General features: G+C 48.8%; 1 protein-coding gene across 3 annotated transcripts; it reads left to right on the forward strand.

The window, feature by feature from the left end:
- Nucleotides 1-3,395: 3,395 nt before the first annotated feature.
- TNFAIP8L2 (TNF alpha induced protein 8 like 2) lies at nt 3,396-13,827 on the forward strand. Of its 3 annotated transcripts, none has more exons than XM_083716148.1 (2): nt 3,396-3,796; nt 11,231-13,827. In XM_083716148.1, the coding sequence occupies exon 2, from the start codon at nt 11,240-11,242 to the stop codon at nt 11,798-11,800; it is 561 nt and encodes a 186-aa protein (XP_083572274.1). In that variant the 5' UTR covers nt 3,396-3,796; nt 11,231-11,239; the 3' UTR covers nt 11,801-13,827. The 3 variants fall into 3 exon arrangements, with proteins under 3 accessions (XP_083572274.1, XP_083572275.1, XP_083572276.1); XM_083716149.1 differs by lacking the exon at nt 3,396-3,796 and adding an exon at nt 7,268-7,805; XM_083716150.1 differs by lacking the exon at nt 3,396-3,796 and adding an exon at nt 10,732-11,108.
- Nucleotides 13,828-14,295: the final 468 nt, after the last annotated feature.

Consider the following 14,295-nt stretch of genomic DNA (forward strand, 5'->3'; position numbering starts at 1 on the left):
GATCTGGTGGAACGCTCTGTCCCAAGAGACTAGGGCCCTGCGGGACTTGACATCTTTTGCAAGACAGAGCTGTTCCACCAGGCCTTTGCCCAAGGCACAGTCTGACCCCCTCACTTCTCCTGTAATTCTCACAGAACTCTAGCCCAATGGTTGCCATCAATTTGATTCTGAATTGATTTTAGAATGAATTGGTTTTAGAATGTTGTGTTACTTTTATTGTTGTTAGCCGCTCTGAGCTCGGCTTTGGCTGGGGAGGGCAGGATATCAATAAAAAAATTATTATTATTATTATTGTTTCGCACAGCTGCCAATGGCTCTCTCCTCTGCTGAGACGCCCCACCTTCTATATTTTGTATTTTCTGCAGTTCCGATGGACTGATTAAACAAACACAGCCCCCACCGAAATAGCCTGCCGCTTTATGACGTCTCCGCTCAGCAAAACTTCCCCTTATCTGCCCCTCACTTGTGGCTTCCTCTCGGCTTCTTGCGGTTTTTCTGGGTGCTTCCTCTATGCAGTCACAACCACCGTCTCGCATTTGCACGTCAAGCATTAGAAGGAGTCTTATTTAGAAACCCCAAAGCTATCAGCCCAATCAGCAAAGATCAGCCAAAAGAAGAAAGGGGGTGTAATTGCCCCTGTGATTTGGGGGCCAGCATCCGCCGCCGCTCAACAGGTCTCCTCTTCAGCACAGCGTGGGAGAAAGCGTTTCCATCCCCTTTAAAAGATTTATCTGCATTTCTCGGTGCTCAGAAAAATAATCAGCCTCCCTCCTTTCACTCGTCCATCACGGAAACTTTCGATTTCCGGGAGGGGAGGACAAGATGTCTTCAGAGAGTGTAAAACGTTAAATCAATCACGCTGCTTCTGCTTCTGTGAAGCGAAACAGCTACTGAATGAAACCCCACGCCAGCCAGACAAGGTGGGACACATTTGTCAAGGTTTCGGTCGTGCTTGAAATGCATTTCCTGTTGTTGTTTTTCTGGTTTTTAATTATGGTATATGCAAACTGCCTTGAGATGGTGGTTTAGGAGGCGATGAATAAATGAAGAAGCAGAGAAACTGAAGAGTTGCGACTGAAGAGCCTGCCTGCTGGATCGGGGCCGAAGATGTAATTCATCCAGCACCTGGTCCTCTGAAATAACTAAGCCTACAAGGAAGACATGAGGACCTTCGAGGTCATCCAGATAACCAAGGCTGTGTGCAGGGTTCTTGCAGACTCCAAAACCCTTGACCAACGGTCCTCCAAACACTGCTTAAAAACTAGGGCTGTGCACACAATCACACACACACACACAATCCAATTTGGGGCTGGATCCAGCACTTTGGAGCCGCCCTGATGTGACCCTGGGCCAACCTAGCCTAGCTCAACCCACTCTGGCCAAATCCTGGGCTGACCCAAATCGCATTGGGATGTGGGGTTTGGCCGAACCCAACACAATTTCCCCTAACGTAATGCATTTCTGTACGCGAGGTTCATTCATACTTAAGGATTTAAGTTCCCTCTTTACCCCTGGAGACCTCGCTGGAGAACTGCGCTGCAAAATTCAAAGTGCAAAACTCATTACTTAGCTGGGGTAACTACGCTGCAAAATTCAAAATGCAAATTTCAAAGGCTGGTTGCATTTCTGCATTGTTTTGGAAAGTGGAAATAGTTCCATCCTTAACTCCAGAATGAGGTCACACCACATTAACAGTCATTCCCAAAGAATCCTGGGAATTGTAGTTTGTTAAGAGTGCAGCTGAGAGTTGTTAGTAGTCACACACACACATTCCCCTCACAGAGCTACAATTCCCAGAGTGCTCCAACAACCAATCTCTCTTCCCAGGGAAGTCTGGGAAATGTAGGCCTGGGAAATAAAATAGGGGCCTTAACAAACTACAGTTCCCAGAATGCTTTGGGGGAAGCCCTGGCTGTTTAAAGGACTATCATCGTGCTGTAAATCTATGGCGCTTTTGGGCCTGAATCTGATTTCTGCCTTCTCCTTACTGTCATTGGGCATTATCTTCACCAACCTGGTTAACCTCCTCTGGTTACACTAAGGGTGAAGAACATCCTTCTTCAAACGAGGCTCCCAAAATAATACCCCAGTGGTGGGCTGACCCCTTCCTAGGAGGCTGGAGGGGAGAAAGAGTCCCAGGCCAGACTATTTCTCCTCCAAACCCTCCATTCCCACGAGGTCTTTGGCTGAACCCCATTTTTGTCACACACCCCAAACTGCAACCAAACTCTCAGAGAGAGAGAGAGAGAGAGAGAGAGAGAGAGAGAGAGAGAGAGAGAGAGATTATTCATTCATGCTCAGCCCTTGAAGTGCTACACTTTCTCTCACCCACCCCTTTCTTACTGTCAAACTGAGATTGTGTAAGCGCCTTGCGGGCAGAGACTTGTCCCTTGGCCCATGTTCGGCCTTCACCTCTTCCTGTCCCCTCCCCTCTGCCGCATTCCAACGTCCAGCATAGATTGTCAACTGCCTGAGGACAGAGATCCTGCTCCCTTTCCTCCTCTTCCCTTTTCCTTATGAGACGTCGTAAAACAGGGAAATATATGGCAGGGCGCCGTATAAAAGCACTTCGGAACTCCCTGCCCATTGACACATCCGGCAGGCCCCTTTTCAGCACCTGCTAAAAGCATTTTTCTTCAGACAACGCAACCCTGTTGATATCTGCGTTTTGCCTGCTTTCAGTTTATCACTACAAACGCTTTCAAGTGTTTGTTTTTAGCTGTTTCCGACCCACAATTTTATTGTCTCCTTCTTTCCGCTACTGTGGGTCCCCAGATGTTGTTGGACTACAACTCCCATCATTCCTAGCCAGCATGACCAGTGGTCAGGGGTGATGGGAGTTGTAGTCCAACAACATCTGGGGACCCACAAGTTGAGAACCGCTGCGCTACGTGATGAAATACCATATTTTTCCATGTATAAAATGCCCCCATGTATAAGACGACCCCTACTTTTTGAGCCCACAATTAAGAAATAAATTTATTTATATATTTAATTGCAACATTCCGTGTACAGTCATATATCGGGATGAAGTAGCTTCAGGTTAAGCATTTTGGGGTTGTTCTCCACGGCGACCCGGAAGTAACGGGGCGCATTACTTCTGGGTTTCGCCGCTCGCGCATGCGCAGATGCTCAAAGTGACGTAACGCGCATGCGCAGAAGTGGCGAATCGCGACACGCACACACAGAGACATGGGTTGCGTTCGCTTCAGGATGCGAACGGGGCTCCAGAGGTACCACTGTATAAGACGAAGCCCCAATTTTAAACTTAAAAAAAATGGGGGGGGGAATAGTATTATACACGGAAAAATACAGTAAATAAATGCACCAAATGCTCTGCCTAATCAGATGCCGCTGCCGCCAAGGCCCTGCACCGGCATCCCCGTGGGCGCCAGCGACGCAGAGAAACACACACACGAACGCTCAGGTATGCAGGTCAGGCCTTGTCTGGTCAAGTCTAGAGCCGAACCTCCCAGAGGAGAGGGTGGGGAAGCCTCCAGGCTACAGATGCTAACAGAGCAGAGGTGCAGGTCACAAAATATGCAGACGGTTGAGACGGCCGGCCAGTCGCTCTGCTCCCTGGGCACCTTTCAACAGGCAGCTGTGCTTTCCGCCTCTGAAGAATGAAGCCGAGATCCGTCAGCTGACGCAGGGCGGGCCTGTAGCTGGAGGAAGTCTCCCCGAGGCCACCCGACAGCCTCGCTCCTGCCTGCTGGGTCCGGGCTGCTTCTCCTTTCGCTCCTTGAAGCCTGGTGAGCGGCCGCTCGCATGACCTGCAGAGCATCGTGGTCCCACGGTGAGTGAGGCGCGCTTTGCCGGGAGGGCTTAATAACAGAGGTGCTTCAGAGCAAGGGGCAGAGAAGGCAGGTCTGTTTGGGCAAGGAGACGCCCGCCGGTCTCTTTTCTGTTTTCAACAAACACTGAGCATTCGTGCTCCTCCCGGGCGAGCCACAACAAGTCGGCGGGGTTGAGTCACCGGGGCGGCGAGAGAACAAAAAACCGGGAAGTGTGTCCGCAGGTTAAGATCGGGGAAAACTTCGGCCCCAGAAGCTAAGCTTCTAAGTCAGGGCTTTTGCTTAGGGCAGGCTAAGTCTTCCGAGAGAACCGCAGCGCCCCTGGGCATGGGCAGAGTGCATCGGCACCCCACACTGAGTAAATAGCCCTCAGGCATTTGAGGCTGGGCACATGGAAATTAATGCGCCAAAGGCCCATGAAAAGCGCGACAGAATCGTAGAGTTGGGACCTCAAGGGTTCACTAGTCCAACCCCCTGCAATGTTGAAACTCAGCACTGCTGGGAAGCTAGTCTGGCTCCCGGTGGATTACAGGATCAGGTTTAAGGTGCTGGTTTTAACCTTCAAAGCCCTATACAGCCTAGGACCCTCGTACCTACGGGACCGCCTCTCCTGGTATGTCCCACAGAGGAACTTATGGTCTTCATATAAAAACATCTTGAAGGTCCCAGACCACAGAGAGGTTAGGCTGGCCTCAACCAGAGACAGGGCTTTTTCGGCTGTGGCTCCGATCTGGTGGACTAGGGCCCTGTGGGACCTGACATCTTTCCGCAGGGCCTGCAAGACAGAGCTGTTCCGCCAGGCCTTTGGCCAGGGCACAGCCTGACTCCCTCCCTTGGCAATCTTCGCGGAGCCAGTGGTTGCCAGTGGCTTGATTTGAATTAATTTTATAATGAATGATTTTAGAGTGTTGTGTTGTACTTTTGTACTGTTTTATTGTTGTTATCCGCCCTGAGCCCGGCTTCAGCTGGGGAGGGCGGGATATAAATAAAATTTATTAATTATTATTATTATTATTATTATTATTATTATTATTATTATTATCCTTTAAGCTGAGACGACGTGTGGGCAGAATGTAGAAAGTATTTGCCAGAGGGCATCTTCCAGGGCTGTGGACATTTGGCCACAATGCTATCCTTAGTGCCTTACTTTCTATGGAAAGTGTACAGCAAGGTGCTAGTCCTCGAGACTTGAAAATGCAGCTGCACAAAGGTGATGCATGGGTGAGGCACAGATATACATTTCCCCCCCATTTTTTGGACCTTTGGCAAAGGAAGTAGGCCACAATTTTCCAACGTGAGGACAGCTTGCCTCAGCCCTATAAGAACCGCTTTACCGTATCAGACCCAAATAGTTCCATCTTGCTTTGCACCCAGGTTCCTGACACTTTGGACAGCCAGGTGTCTCTCTGAGAAAGCTCCCTGCCACAATTTGTGCCCGTTATCAAATGTTCAAAAAGGTAGCCTATCCCTGTATGACAGACGAAGCCTCTCCAAGAATCTGTGCAACCCTTTCTTTGAAAGGCAAGCTAACCTAGCAGCCGCCACCCTGTCATGTGGAAGGAAGTTCCACAGGTCAACCACAAGTCGCCTTTTAGGGCCTCCCGCCAATCAAATTCGCTCGGCAAAAAACCCTAAATTCCACGCTTGTGAGACAGGAAAGTCCCTCCCCACCCCACCCCCTTCTCTCCCCACGCTGTTCCCAATTTCAAAAGCTTCACTTGCGTTTCCCCATCGACGCTTTTCAGGTTCCGCTTTTCTCCTTTTCGCTGAGATGGCGGAAGTGTGGAAAAGCAGTTTCGCCTCGCAGTTTCGCCTGTTTCTGCTTCTGTTGCCCCTAACCTGAGTACGCCGTTGAGGAGACAGCTCATTTTATGTCGCCCTGCTGTGACTCAAGCTGAGGGACCCAGCCCTCACAGAACGAGAGGGACGTACGAGGGCTGCACCTGTTGGATTTCTGCCCGCTGCTCAGCTACCCAGACCCTGCCAGGATACAGTGGGGGGGGTGGCACACCTAGAGGAAATGGCTCTCCTCCCAGGTATGCCTTCTGAGGGCTTGCGCCTGGGTCCACACACCGTCAAGGATGTCTATTTCAGTCCCCTGCAATTAAGACACACTCATTCATTATTACACGGAGCCAGGAAGCCATTAAGTGGCAAGGCTAAACTGCGGCTCGTCAGCCAGCTAATTAGCATCCTCCCTCCTGGAACAGAGGAATCGTTAAAAGGGGACAGGATATGCAAGAGGCAAGGATGTAGCTGCAAGAATCTTTTTTGTTACTCTTTTTTTTTTCCTTTGCAAACCACACAAGGATCTGGAACACAGGAAGAAGAGAGCGTGATGCCTTTGTCAGAGTCAGGCCGGTGGGGTTCAGCCAGCTGAGTGTTCCCCACACTTACTGGCAGGTGGTCTCCAGGGTTTTAGACAGGGGCCTCTTAGCTGGATATGCCTTTTGGGACCGTCTGCCTGCAAAGCAGAGCAATAATAATAATAATAATAATAATAATAATAATAATAATAATAATAATAATTTATACCCCGCCCATCTGGCTGGGTTTCCCCAGCCACTCTGGGCAGCTCCCAATCAAGTGTTAAAAACAGTATAGCATTAAATATTAAAAACTACCCTGAACAGGGCTTCCTTCAGATGTCTTCTGAATATCAGGTAGTTGTTTATTTCCTTGACATCTGAAGGGAGGGCGCTCCACAGGGCGGGCGCCACCACTGAGAAGGCCCTCTGTCTGGTTCCCTGTAACTTGGCTTCTCGCAGTGAGGGAACCACCAGGTTTGCCGCTTATGTATCCCGAAGGATACGTAACCGGAGGTGAATGTAAGTAGAGGTACCACTATACTTTAACCATTGGGTTCTGCAGCTTTCCTTCAAAAATAAAATAAGGTTCCAGTCCTCATTGTCCTGATATAAGTGGCTGATTTAAACAGCAGTGTCGGAAGCTGCCTTAAGTCGAGGTTGGGCGGCCATCTGTATTGGGTGCTCTACGATTCTACAAAGTCCAACCAATGACCCATTTAGAGATATCACTGGGGCTTGAGCTTCTTCATGCAAAGCAGGTGCTCTAACCACTGAGCAGTGCAGTCCTCCCTTCAAGGATCCAAGAAGCACTGCAGGGTGTGGCGTGAGCAGATTTTAAGGGACTACATTTCCCCGCTACTAAAGACTGGAGGCTCTCGTCATGCCAGCCATCCAAAAAGTTTTCCTTGCAAACAGGGACCTCGACTCCGCCTTTTCCCGGGGCTGATGATTCTCTCACTCAAGATGTTCGTCCCCAAAAAAAGAAAGTACCGTATTTTTTGCTCTATAAGACTCACTTTTTCCCTCCTAAAAAGTAAGGGGAAATGTGTGTGCCTCTTATGGAGCGAATGCAGGCTGCACAGCTATCCCAGAAGCCAGATCAGCAAGAGGGATTGCTGTTTTCACTGCGCAGCGATCCCTCTTGCTGTTCTGGCTTCTGAGATTCAGAATATTTTTTTTCTTGTTTTCCTCCTCCAAAAACTAGGTGCGTCTTGTGGTCTGGTGCGTCTTATAGGGCGAAAAATACGGTAATTGGGCAGAGGGTCAGAGTGAAAGGTCAGGAGGGCTCCATTGTGTGCCGCTCAGCCGCCACCTTGAAATTCTGAAACAGACTTCAGGAAGGAGCTGAGCTTGTTGGCTTGTGACAGAAGGATAAAAACAGGAAACCCCAGTGCATCTGTGGGGGTGGCGAGGAGAAGAGAAGGGAAGGAAACGCTGACTTTTAAAAATATATTCCGAAGCATCATGAGAAGGCAGGGCTTTAACGGTGCCTGGCAGATCCCTCTCAGACGCTGGTTTTAAAAAGAAGAGGAGACAGAAAAAAATCAGCTTTGCGCTGCAAGCCACATTTGGAGATTTGGCGGTGCACTGGTTCACAGAAGCGGAAGGAGAGGCCTGTTCCATCGCGGTGTTGGCGCACAAAGACTACCACAACCCCACGTTCTTTGCTGGGCATCCCAGAACATCTCACCCGATTGAGGAGGTACGGAGAGACCAAGCAGATATTAAATCATTGCAATTCAATTCAATTTAAAAAGAGTCAAGGTAGGTTCGGTTCCCAGAGGGGTAGCTGCGTCCGTCTGTGTTTCTGCCAAAGCAGCGGCGTCTTAAAGCAGGATTTATCTAAGGCCCACTTCCTCACAGCGAACAAAAACCACAGGCACGTCATGTGCAGAAATGCAGAACTGCCCCGGTTTGCCACATCACTCCGAGACTCTCAGATTTAGCTTCTTCTTCTGAACCCAGCCGGCATTTTGGGTCCGTCGTTCATGCCCAGCATCAACCGCCTTGTTCCTTATCTGAGCATGCAAAGATACCTTCCTGCGGTCAGTTCCGCAGATGTTGGCTGTTTCCAGTGTCCCATGGATGGATGAGAATATATTTTCTCTCCAAACCCACCCCTCTCACAGAAACACAAGCATACACCCTTCCTTTATTGCAGGAGTGCGGAATACACAGTGGGCGTTCGGGTTGCGAATGTGATCCGTGTGGGATGCATGTTCACAACCCGCAGCGGCGTGTCGGCACACGCACGGGTTGCGATTCGGCACTTCTGCGCATGCGCAAAGTGCAATTTAGCGCTTCTGTGCATGCGCGACCGCCGAAAACCAGACGTAACCTGTTCTGGTACTTCTGTAACCCAAAAAAACGCAACCTGAAGTGGCTGTAACCCGAGGTATGACTGTGTGTGTGTATAAAAAGCAGAGACATCACCTTGCCAACAAAGGTCCGTATAGTAAAAGCTCTGGTTTTCCCAGTAGTGATGTATGGGAGTGAGAGCTGGACCATAAAGAAGGCTGATCGCCAAAGAATGGATGCTTTTGAATTCTGGTGCTGGAGGAGACTCTTGAGAGTCATGGACTGCAAGAAGATCCAACCTCTCCATTCTTAGGGAAATCAGCCCTGAGTGCTCACTGGAAGGACAGATCCTGAAGCTGAGGCTCCAAGACTTTGGCCACCTCATGAGAAGAAGACTCCCTGGAAAAGACCCTGATGTTGGGAAAGATGGAGGGCACAAGGAGAAGGGAACGACAGAGGACGAGATGGTGGGACAGTGTTCTTGAAGCTACCAGCATGAGTTTGACCAAACTGCGGGAGGCAGTGGAAGACAGGAGTGCCTGGTGTGCTCTGGTCCAGGGGGTCACGAAGAGTCGGACACAACTAAACGACTAAACAACAACAACTATATATATATATATATATATATATATATATATATATATATATATTATATAGACATATATATTTCTGTTGAGGGCCACATTAATAGAATCATAGAATTGTAGGGTGAGAAGGGAACTCAAGAGTCATCTAAACCAATCCCATGCAATGCAGGAATCGCAGCTAGAATCATAGAATTGTAGAGTTGGAAGGGACCATGGCGGTCATCTAGACCAACCCCCTGCAATGCAGGAATCTCAGCTAAAGCATCCATCCAACCTCTGCTTACAAACCTCCAAGGAAGGAAAGTCCTCCACTCTTGATCAGCTCTTACTCTCAGAAAGTTCTTCCTAGTGCTTCATTGGAATCTTGTTTCTTGCACCTTGAAACTGTTGATTTGGGTCCTATCTTCCAGAGCAGCAGAAAAACAAGCTTGCTCAATCTTCCACGTGACGCGGCCCTTCAGATATTTGAAGATGGCTATCACATCTCCTCTCAGTCTCCTTTCCCCCCAGGACAGACACACCCAGCTCCCTCAACCATTCCTCATAAGGCTTGGATCCCAGATCCTTAACCATCTTGGTCGCCCTCCTCTGCACATGCTCCAGCTTGTCAACATCCTTCTAAAATTGTGGTGCCCAGAACTGGGCACATAATTCCATGTAGGATCTGACCAAGGCAGAATATAGCAGTATCATCACTCCCCTTGATCTGGACACTAGACTTCTGTCAATGCAGCCTAGAATTGCATTGGATTTATTTTTTTTTGCTGCTGCAGCAAAAAGGAATATCTGTCCGGGGCTGCATGCTGACAATGGGCAAGGTCAGAGCCACTGGTAGGCGGTGTTATAGACTTCTCCCTGTCTGTCTGTCTGTCTGTCTGTCTGTCTGTCTGTCTGTCTGTCTCTGTCTCTCTTTCTGTCACCCACCACCCACTTTTCCTGCTTTGCTCCTCTCCCTCAGTGCTATCCCCACCCCCATGAAATTACTCCAGGGGCTGCATGCCCACCCTTGATTTTGTTGGTGGCAAGGGGGAAAAAATGTTATATAAAAGCAGAATTCCATTGAAGCCAAGATCCAGGTTTGGGGCAAGTACTCTTTGGTAAGAGAACCCTTCCAGAGATTTAAAATCACAAAATAAGTGTGGATACATAGGTTGTGAGGCTTTTAAAATATGCTTTCATGAATGAGCTCCAGAATAGCATATTCCCCTAGCATAGAAAAAGGCAACATGTTTGGTAAGTTAAAAATGGTTTACTTACAAACTCTTTAAAGGTCATATTCATGTGCTTTTTCCATACAGCATTCAGAAAACAATGCACAGGCAGTAAAACATGGCTTCATTACAGTGGTGAAAGTTCTTAAATTATTGGTATAGGAACACAAGAATGGCTTAACAAAAAATTCCTTCCAGTAGCACCTTAAAGACCGACTAAGTTAGTTCTAGGTATGAGCTTTCGTGTGCATGCACACTTCTTCATGCACACAGATACACTGAAACAGAAGTCAGATACACTGAAACAGAAGTGTATCTGAAGAAGTGTGCATGCACACGAAAGCTCATACCTAGAACTAACTTAGTTGGTCTTTAAGGTGCTACTGGAAGGAATTTTTTGTTTTGACTATGGCAGACCAACACGGCTACCTATCTGTAACTGAAACAAGAATGGCTTGTAAGAACCATGCAGACTGAGCTTGGAGCAACCAGCTCACTGAGCTTGTCAGGTAGATTGGAAGGGAACAATGTCTTGATTACCTCCCAAGGTGAGCTAAGCCTGGCAGGACAGCTTACTCTATGGTTTTAACCCCTTCATGCATTAATTAAGACTTAAGCATGTTGGTTATATCAAGCTGGTTATCCCATACATAACTCTTATATTCCTCACCTCCGAATTCTGGTTCGACACGGAGAATGTTCAGACAGATCATATAGACACAACACTGTCCTGATAAGTCTCTCTCAGCAGCCATTCTACCTCTCACACACAAACAGAAGCCAGTTAAAAACGACAGTTAGTGGAATAACAGTCACAACAGAAACGGAATGCCGTTTTCATGTGACTCACAGTCAGCATATCACATGAGAGGGGGAAAACCCCATGTTAAAAGTACACAGTAATTTAACGTAAGTAAATATTCCCATTTTGGGAAATTAAGTAATTATCCTTAACAGTGGCCTGGGGAGAGGGGGGTTATCCTGGGGCGAGTCTAGACAGCCTTATAAAACCTCTCTGTTGCCTTTTCCAGGCAGCCACGATGGAGGCGTTCAGCTCCCGCAACTTGGCCATGCAGGCCGAGAAGAAGATTCTCAGCCGGATGGCCAGCAAATCCATGGCCAATATGTTCATTGACGACACCAGCAGCGAGATCCTGGACGAACTCTACCGGATCTCCAAGGAGTACACGCAGAACCGGACCGAGTCCCAAAAGGTCATCAAGAACCTCATCAAGGTGGCGGTCAAGATCTCCGTCCTGTACCGCAACAACCGCTTCAGCCCCGAGGAGCTGGGTCTGGCGGAGGAGTTCAAGAGGAAACTCCACCAAGGAGCCATGACGGCCATCAGCTTCCATGAGGTGGAGTTCACCTTTGAGAAGGCCGTCCTGGCCGAGCTGTTGAGAGATTGCAGGGACCTGCTACTCCGGCTGGTCGAGAAGCACCTGACGCCCAAGTCTCACGGGCGCATCCGCCACGTCTTCGACCACTTCGCCGACACGGAGCTCCTGGCGAAGCTGTACAGCCCTGGGGAACCCTACCAGCCACGGCTGAAGAAGATCTGTGAGGGGATGAACCGTCTCATTGACGAGGGGAAGTTGTGAAACCCACTGAGGAGGAGGAGAGGAGAAAATAGGTGGGAAGGAACACACACGAGGGGTGGGGAGGGGGAGATACAAAATTTAACATTGGCCAAATCCTTCAAGGACCTAGGGATTCAGATGGACTGCCTCTGGACCTGGGGGCTCCATAAGAAGAGAGCCCTGCTGGATCAAGCGAGAGGGGACTTGTTAAGTTGTGGGTAAACATATCAGACGACACAGCGACATTTCAAACAGCTCTTGTTTATTCACAGGCCAGGACAGAACTGAACTGAAGGGCTCAGTCAGCCTGCTTATATAGAGCTCCAGTACCACGTTACTGTAACAACTTTCTAAAACTATCCAATCACTGAACGTCACTTTCGATCCTTCATTTGCATAGCTATCTACAGTATCCCCCTGCTGGCCCAGGGTGAGAACTTCAGTACGTAACAGGACTCATCCACTCTCACGGTGGTCAAAGGCCTGTAAGAAGCTAGGGGTCCAGGTAGACTGCTTCTGGGCCTGGAGGTTCCGTCAGGTCCATGAGACGAGCCCTGTTGGATCAGGCCAGCTGGAGAAGAATAAATGGTTTCGCCCTGCGGTGAGAAAACGAGATGAGGGGTGCTTCTTATGATCTCTTTGGCAGGCCGGTTGCACCCACAGACCTTGATTGCGGGGTGGCCCTATCAGAAACTCAGCCCCTCCCAGCCTCCCTTCCTATGTCTTCGGAAGCCTGCGTGCTCTGCAGCTCATCTCTGCAGCCGGTAAGGACTAGAAACTTGGGAACGAAAACCGAGTTTCAAAAAATCTGGAGGGGAGAGTGATGGGCAGTAAACCGCAAAACCACCTCTGGCTGCGTACACCGGACTTATTACAGCTCCATCCCAAACCTTCCTGGTCCATCATCAATGAGAAGAAATGTGTTTTATATTCTTTAAATGCTGTTTGCAGGTGTTTGCTTTGTTATGTTTGGTGCGGGGGGAGTGGGAGAGACCTTGCCACTATTTTTCAATTATTATTTTTTGCTTCTCCTCTGAAGTAACAGATCCTTTCAACGTCTGTACCACCACTGGCTGTTGATCATGACGGTATCTGACGAGGTTGATGGGAACCATAGAGCTCAAGCGCCAGTTGAGGGGAAAGCGTTCCCTAGGAAAAGGGATCGTTTGCTAAACCGCTCTGGGAATCGTAGCTCTATGACGGGGTTGGGAGGTCTCCTAAGAACGCTTAGCACCCTTAGCAAACTATAGTTCCCAGGATTTCTCGGGGGGGGAGGGAGCCACGGCTGTTTAAAGCGGCAGGCACAGAGCTTTAAGTGTATTGCGGCCTTGCTGAGTTGCAGGCAACAGTCCATCCCTCGCTGCAAGATCAGCACCCTGGACAGCTGCCCCAGACCAGCTTGCAGCAAAAAAACCCGGGTTGCTCTCTCTTTCTTCCCTTGACCATCTGGGAAGCGTTTTGCTCAAAATCTCAGGGATTTCGACTCAGGGATTGCACAGACTGAAAACCAAACAAATAAAGGTTTCTTTTCAAATGCACGGTGTTCCCATTTCCTTAAGACAGGCAGCCATGGCGGGGCAGAAGAAAGAAGGGGCAGCCAAAACCGTGAGCCCCCTGCAGACCCACCTGGCCCAGTCCTGCCGTCTAGGATAGGGAGGTTGAGAAACGGCCTGTTTTTGTTTCAATAGCTTTCTCATTGGTCCTTCTTCGGCTCCTCAGATTTAAACAGCCGCTTGCAATTTTTTTTTTAAAAAAAGGAAAGTCCTCCTGGAAATTCTCTATCATTTTTGGCATGCATTTATCCCAATGCACAGAATTCTGTCTCGCAAACACATTTTTGCAAGCCGTTCCCTACAATATAAGGTGTTTCTGTACATTGCTTTGCCTACCTTTCACATTATTTAAGACCGGAGAGTTCTGGGGGTTTTTTTAGGACCCACGCTATTTCTGCAGTTGTAAGTTGTTTTAAACTGCTAATATTGCATTTAAATGATGTAATCTTTCCTGGCACCTTGGGGTGAAGGACCGGTAATAAACAGCAGCAGCAACATTCTCCTTTTTCCTCTCCAGGTTCCCCACCCCTCCTCCTTGGAGAACCCCATCACGAAATTAAGAAAAGTGTGAATTTGGAATAATAGCCACAATTTGCTTCAAGAAGTGCAATTGCAACATGAACCAGAGCAAACTTCTCGCCTTCCCAGCCCCACTCCCTATCCAATGTTGCTTGCTGCCAACTATTTTTTTATTACGGGGCAGGTGAGAGTAGGCTCAGCTTGAATGCTGGCAAGGACTGTGGAGCCCATCATTCTGGCTCCACTGACTGACTTGTTTCCTTTGGGCAGAGATGCTCATGAGAAGACTATGAGAGACCTGCATGAAGCAGTTAAAACCACAGAGTAAGCTGTCCTACCGGGATTAGCTCACCTTGGAAGGTAATCAACTACCCCGCCAACAAAGGAATCTAGATCAGGCACGGGCAAACTCGGCCCTCCAGATGTTTTGGGACTACAACTCCC

Source organism: Podarcis gaigeae, assembly GCF_964106915.1.
Source record: "Podarcis gaigeae genome assembly, chromosome: 16".
Lineage (NCBI taxonomy): Eukaryota > Metazoa > Chordata > Lepidosauria > Squamata > Lacertidae > Podarcis > Podarcis gaigeae.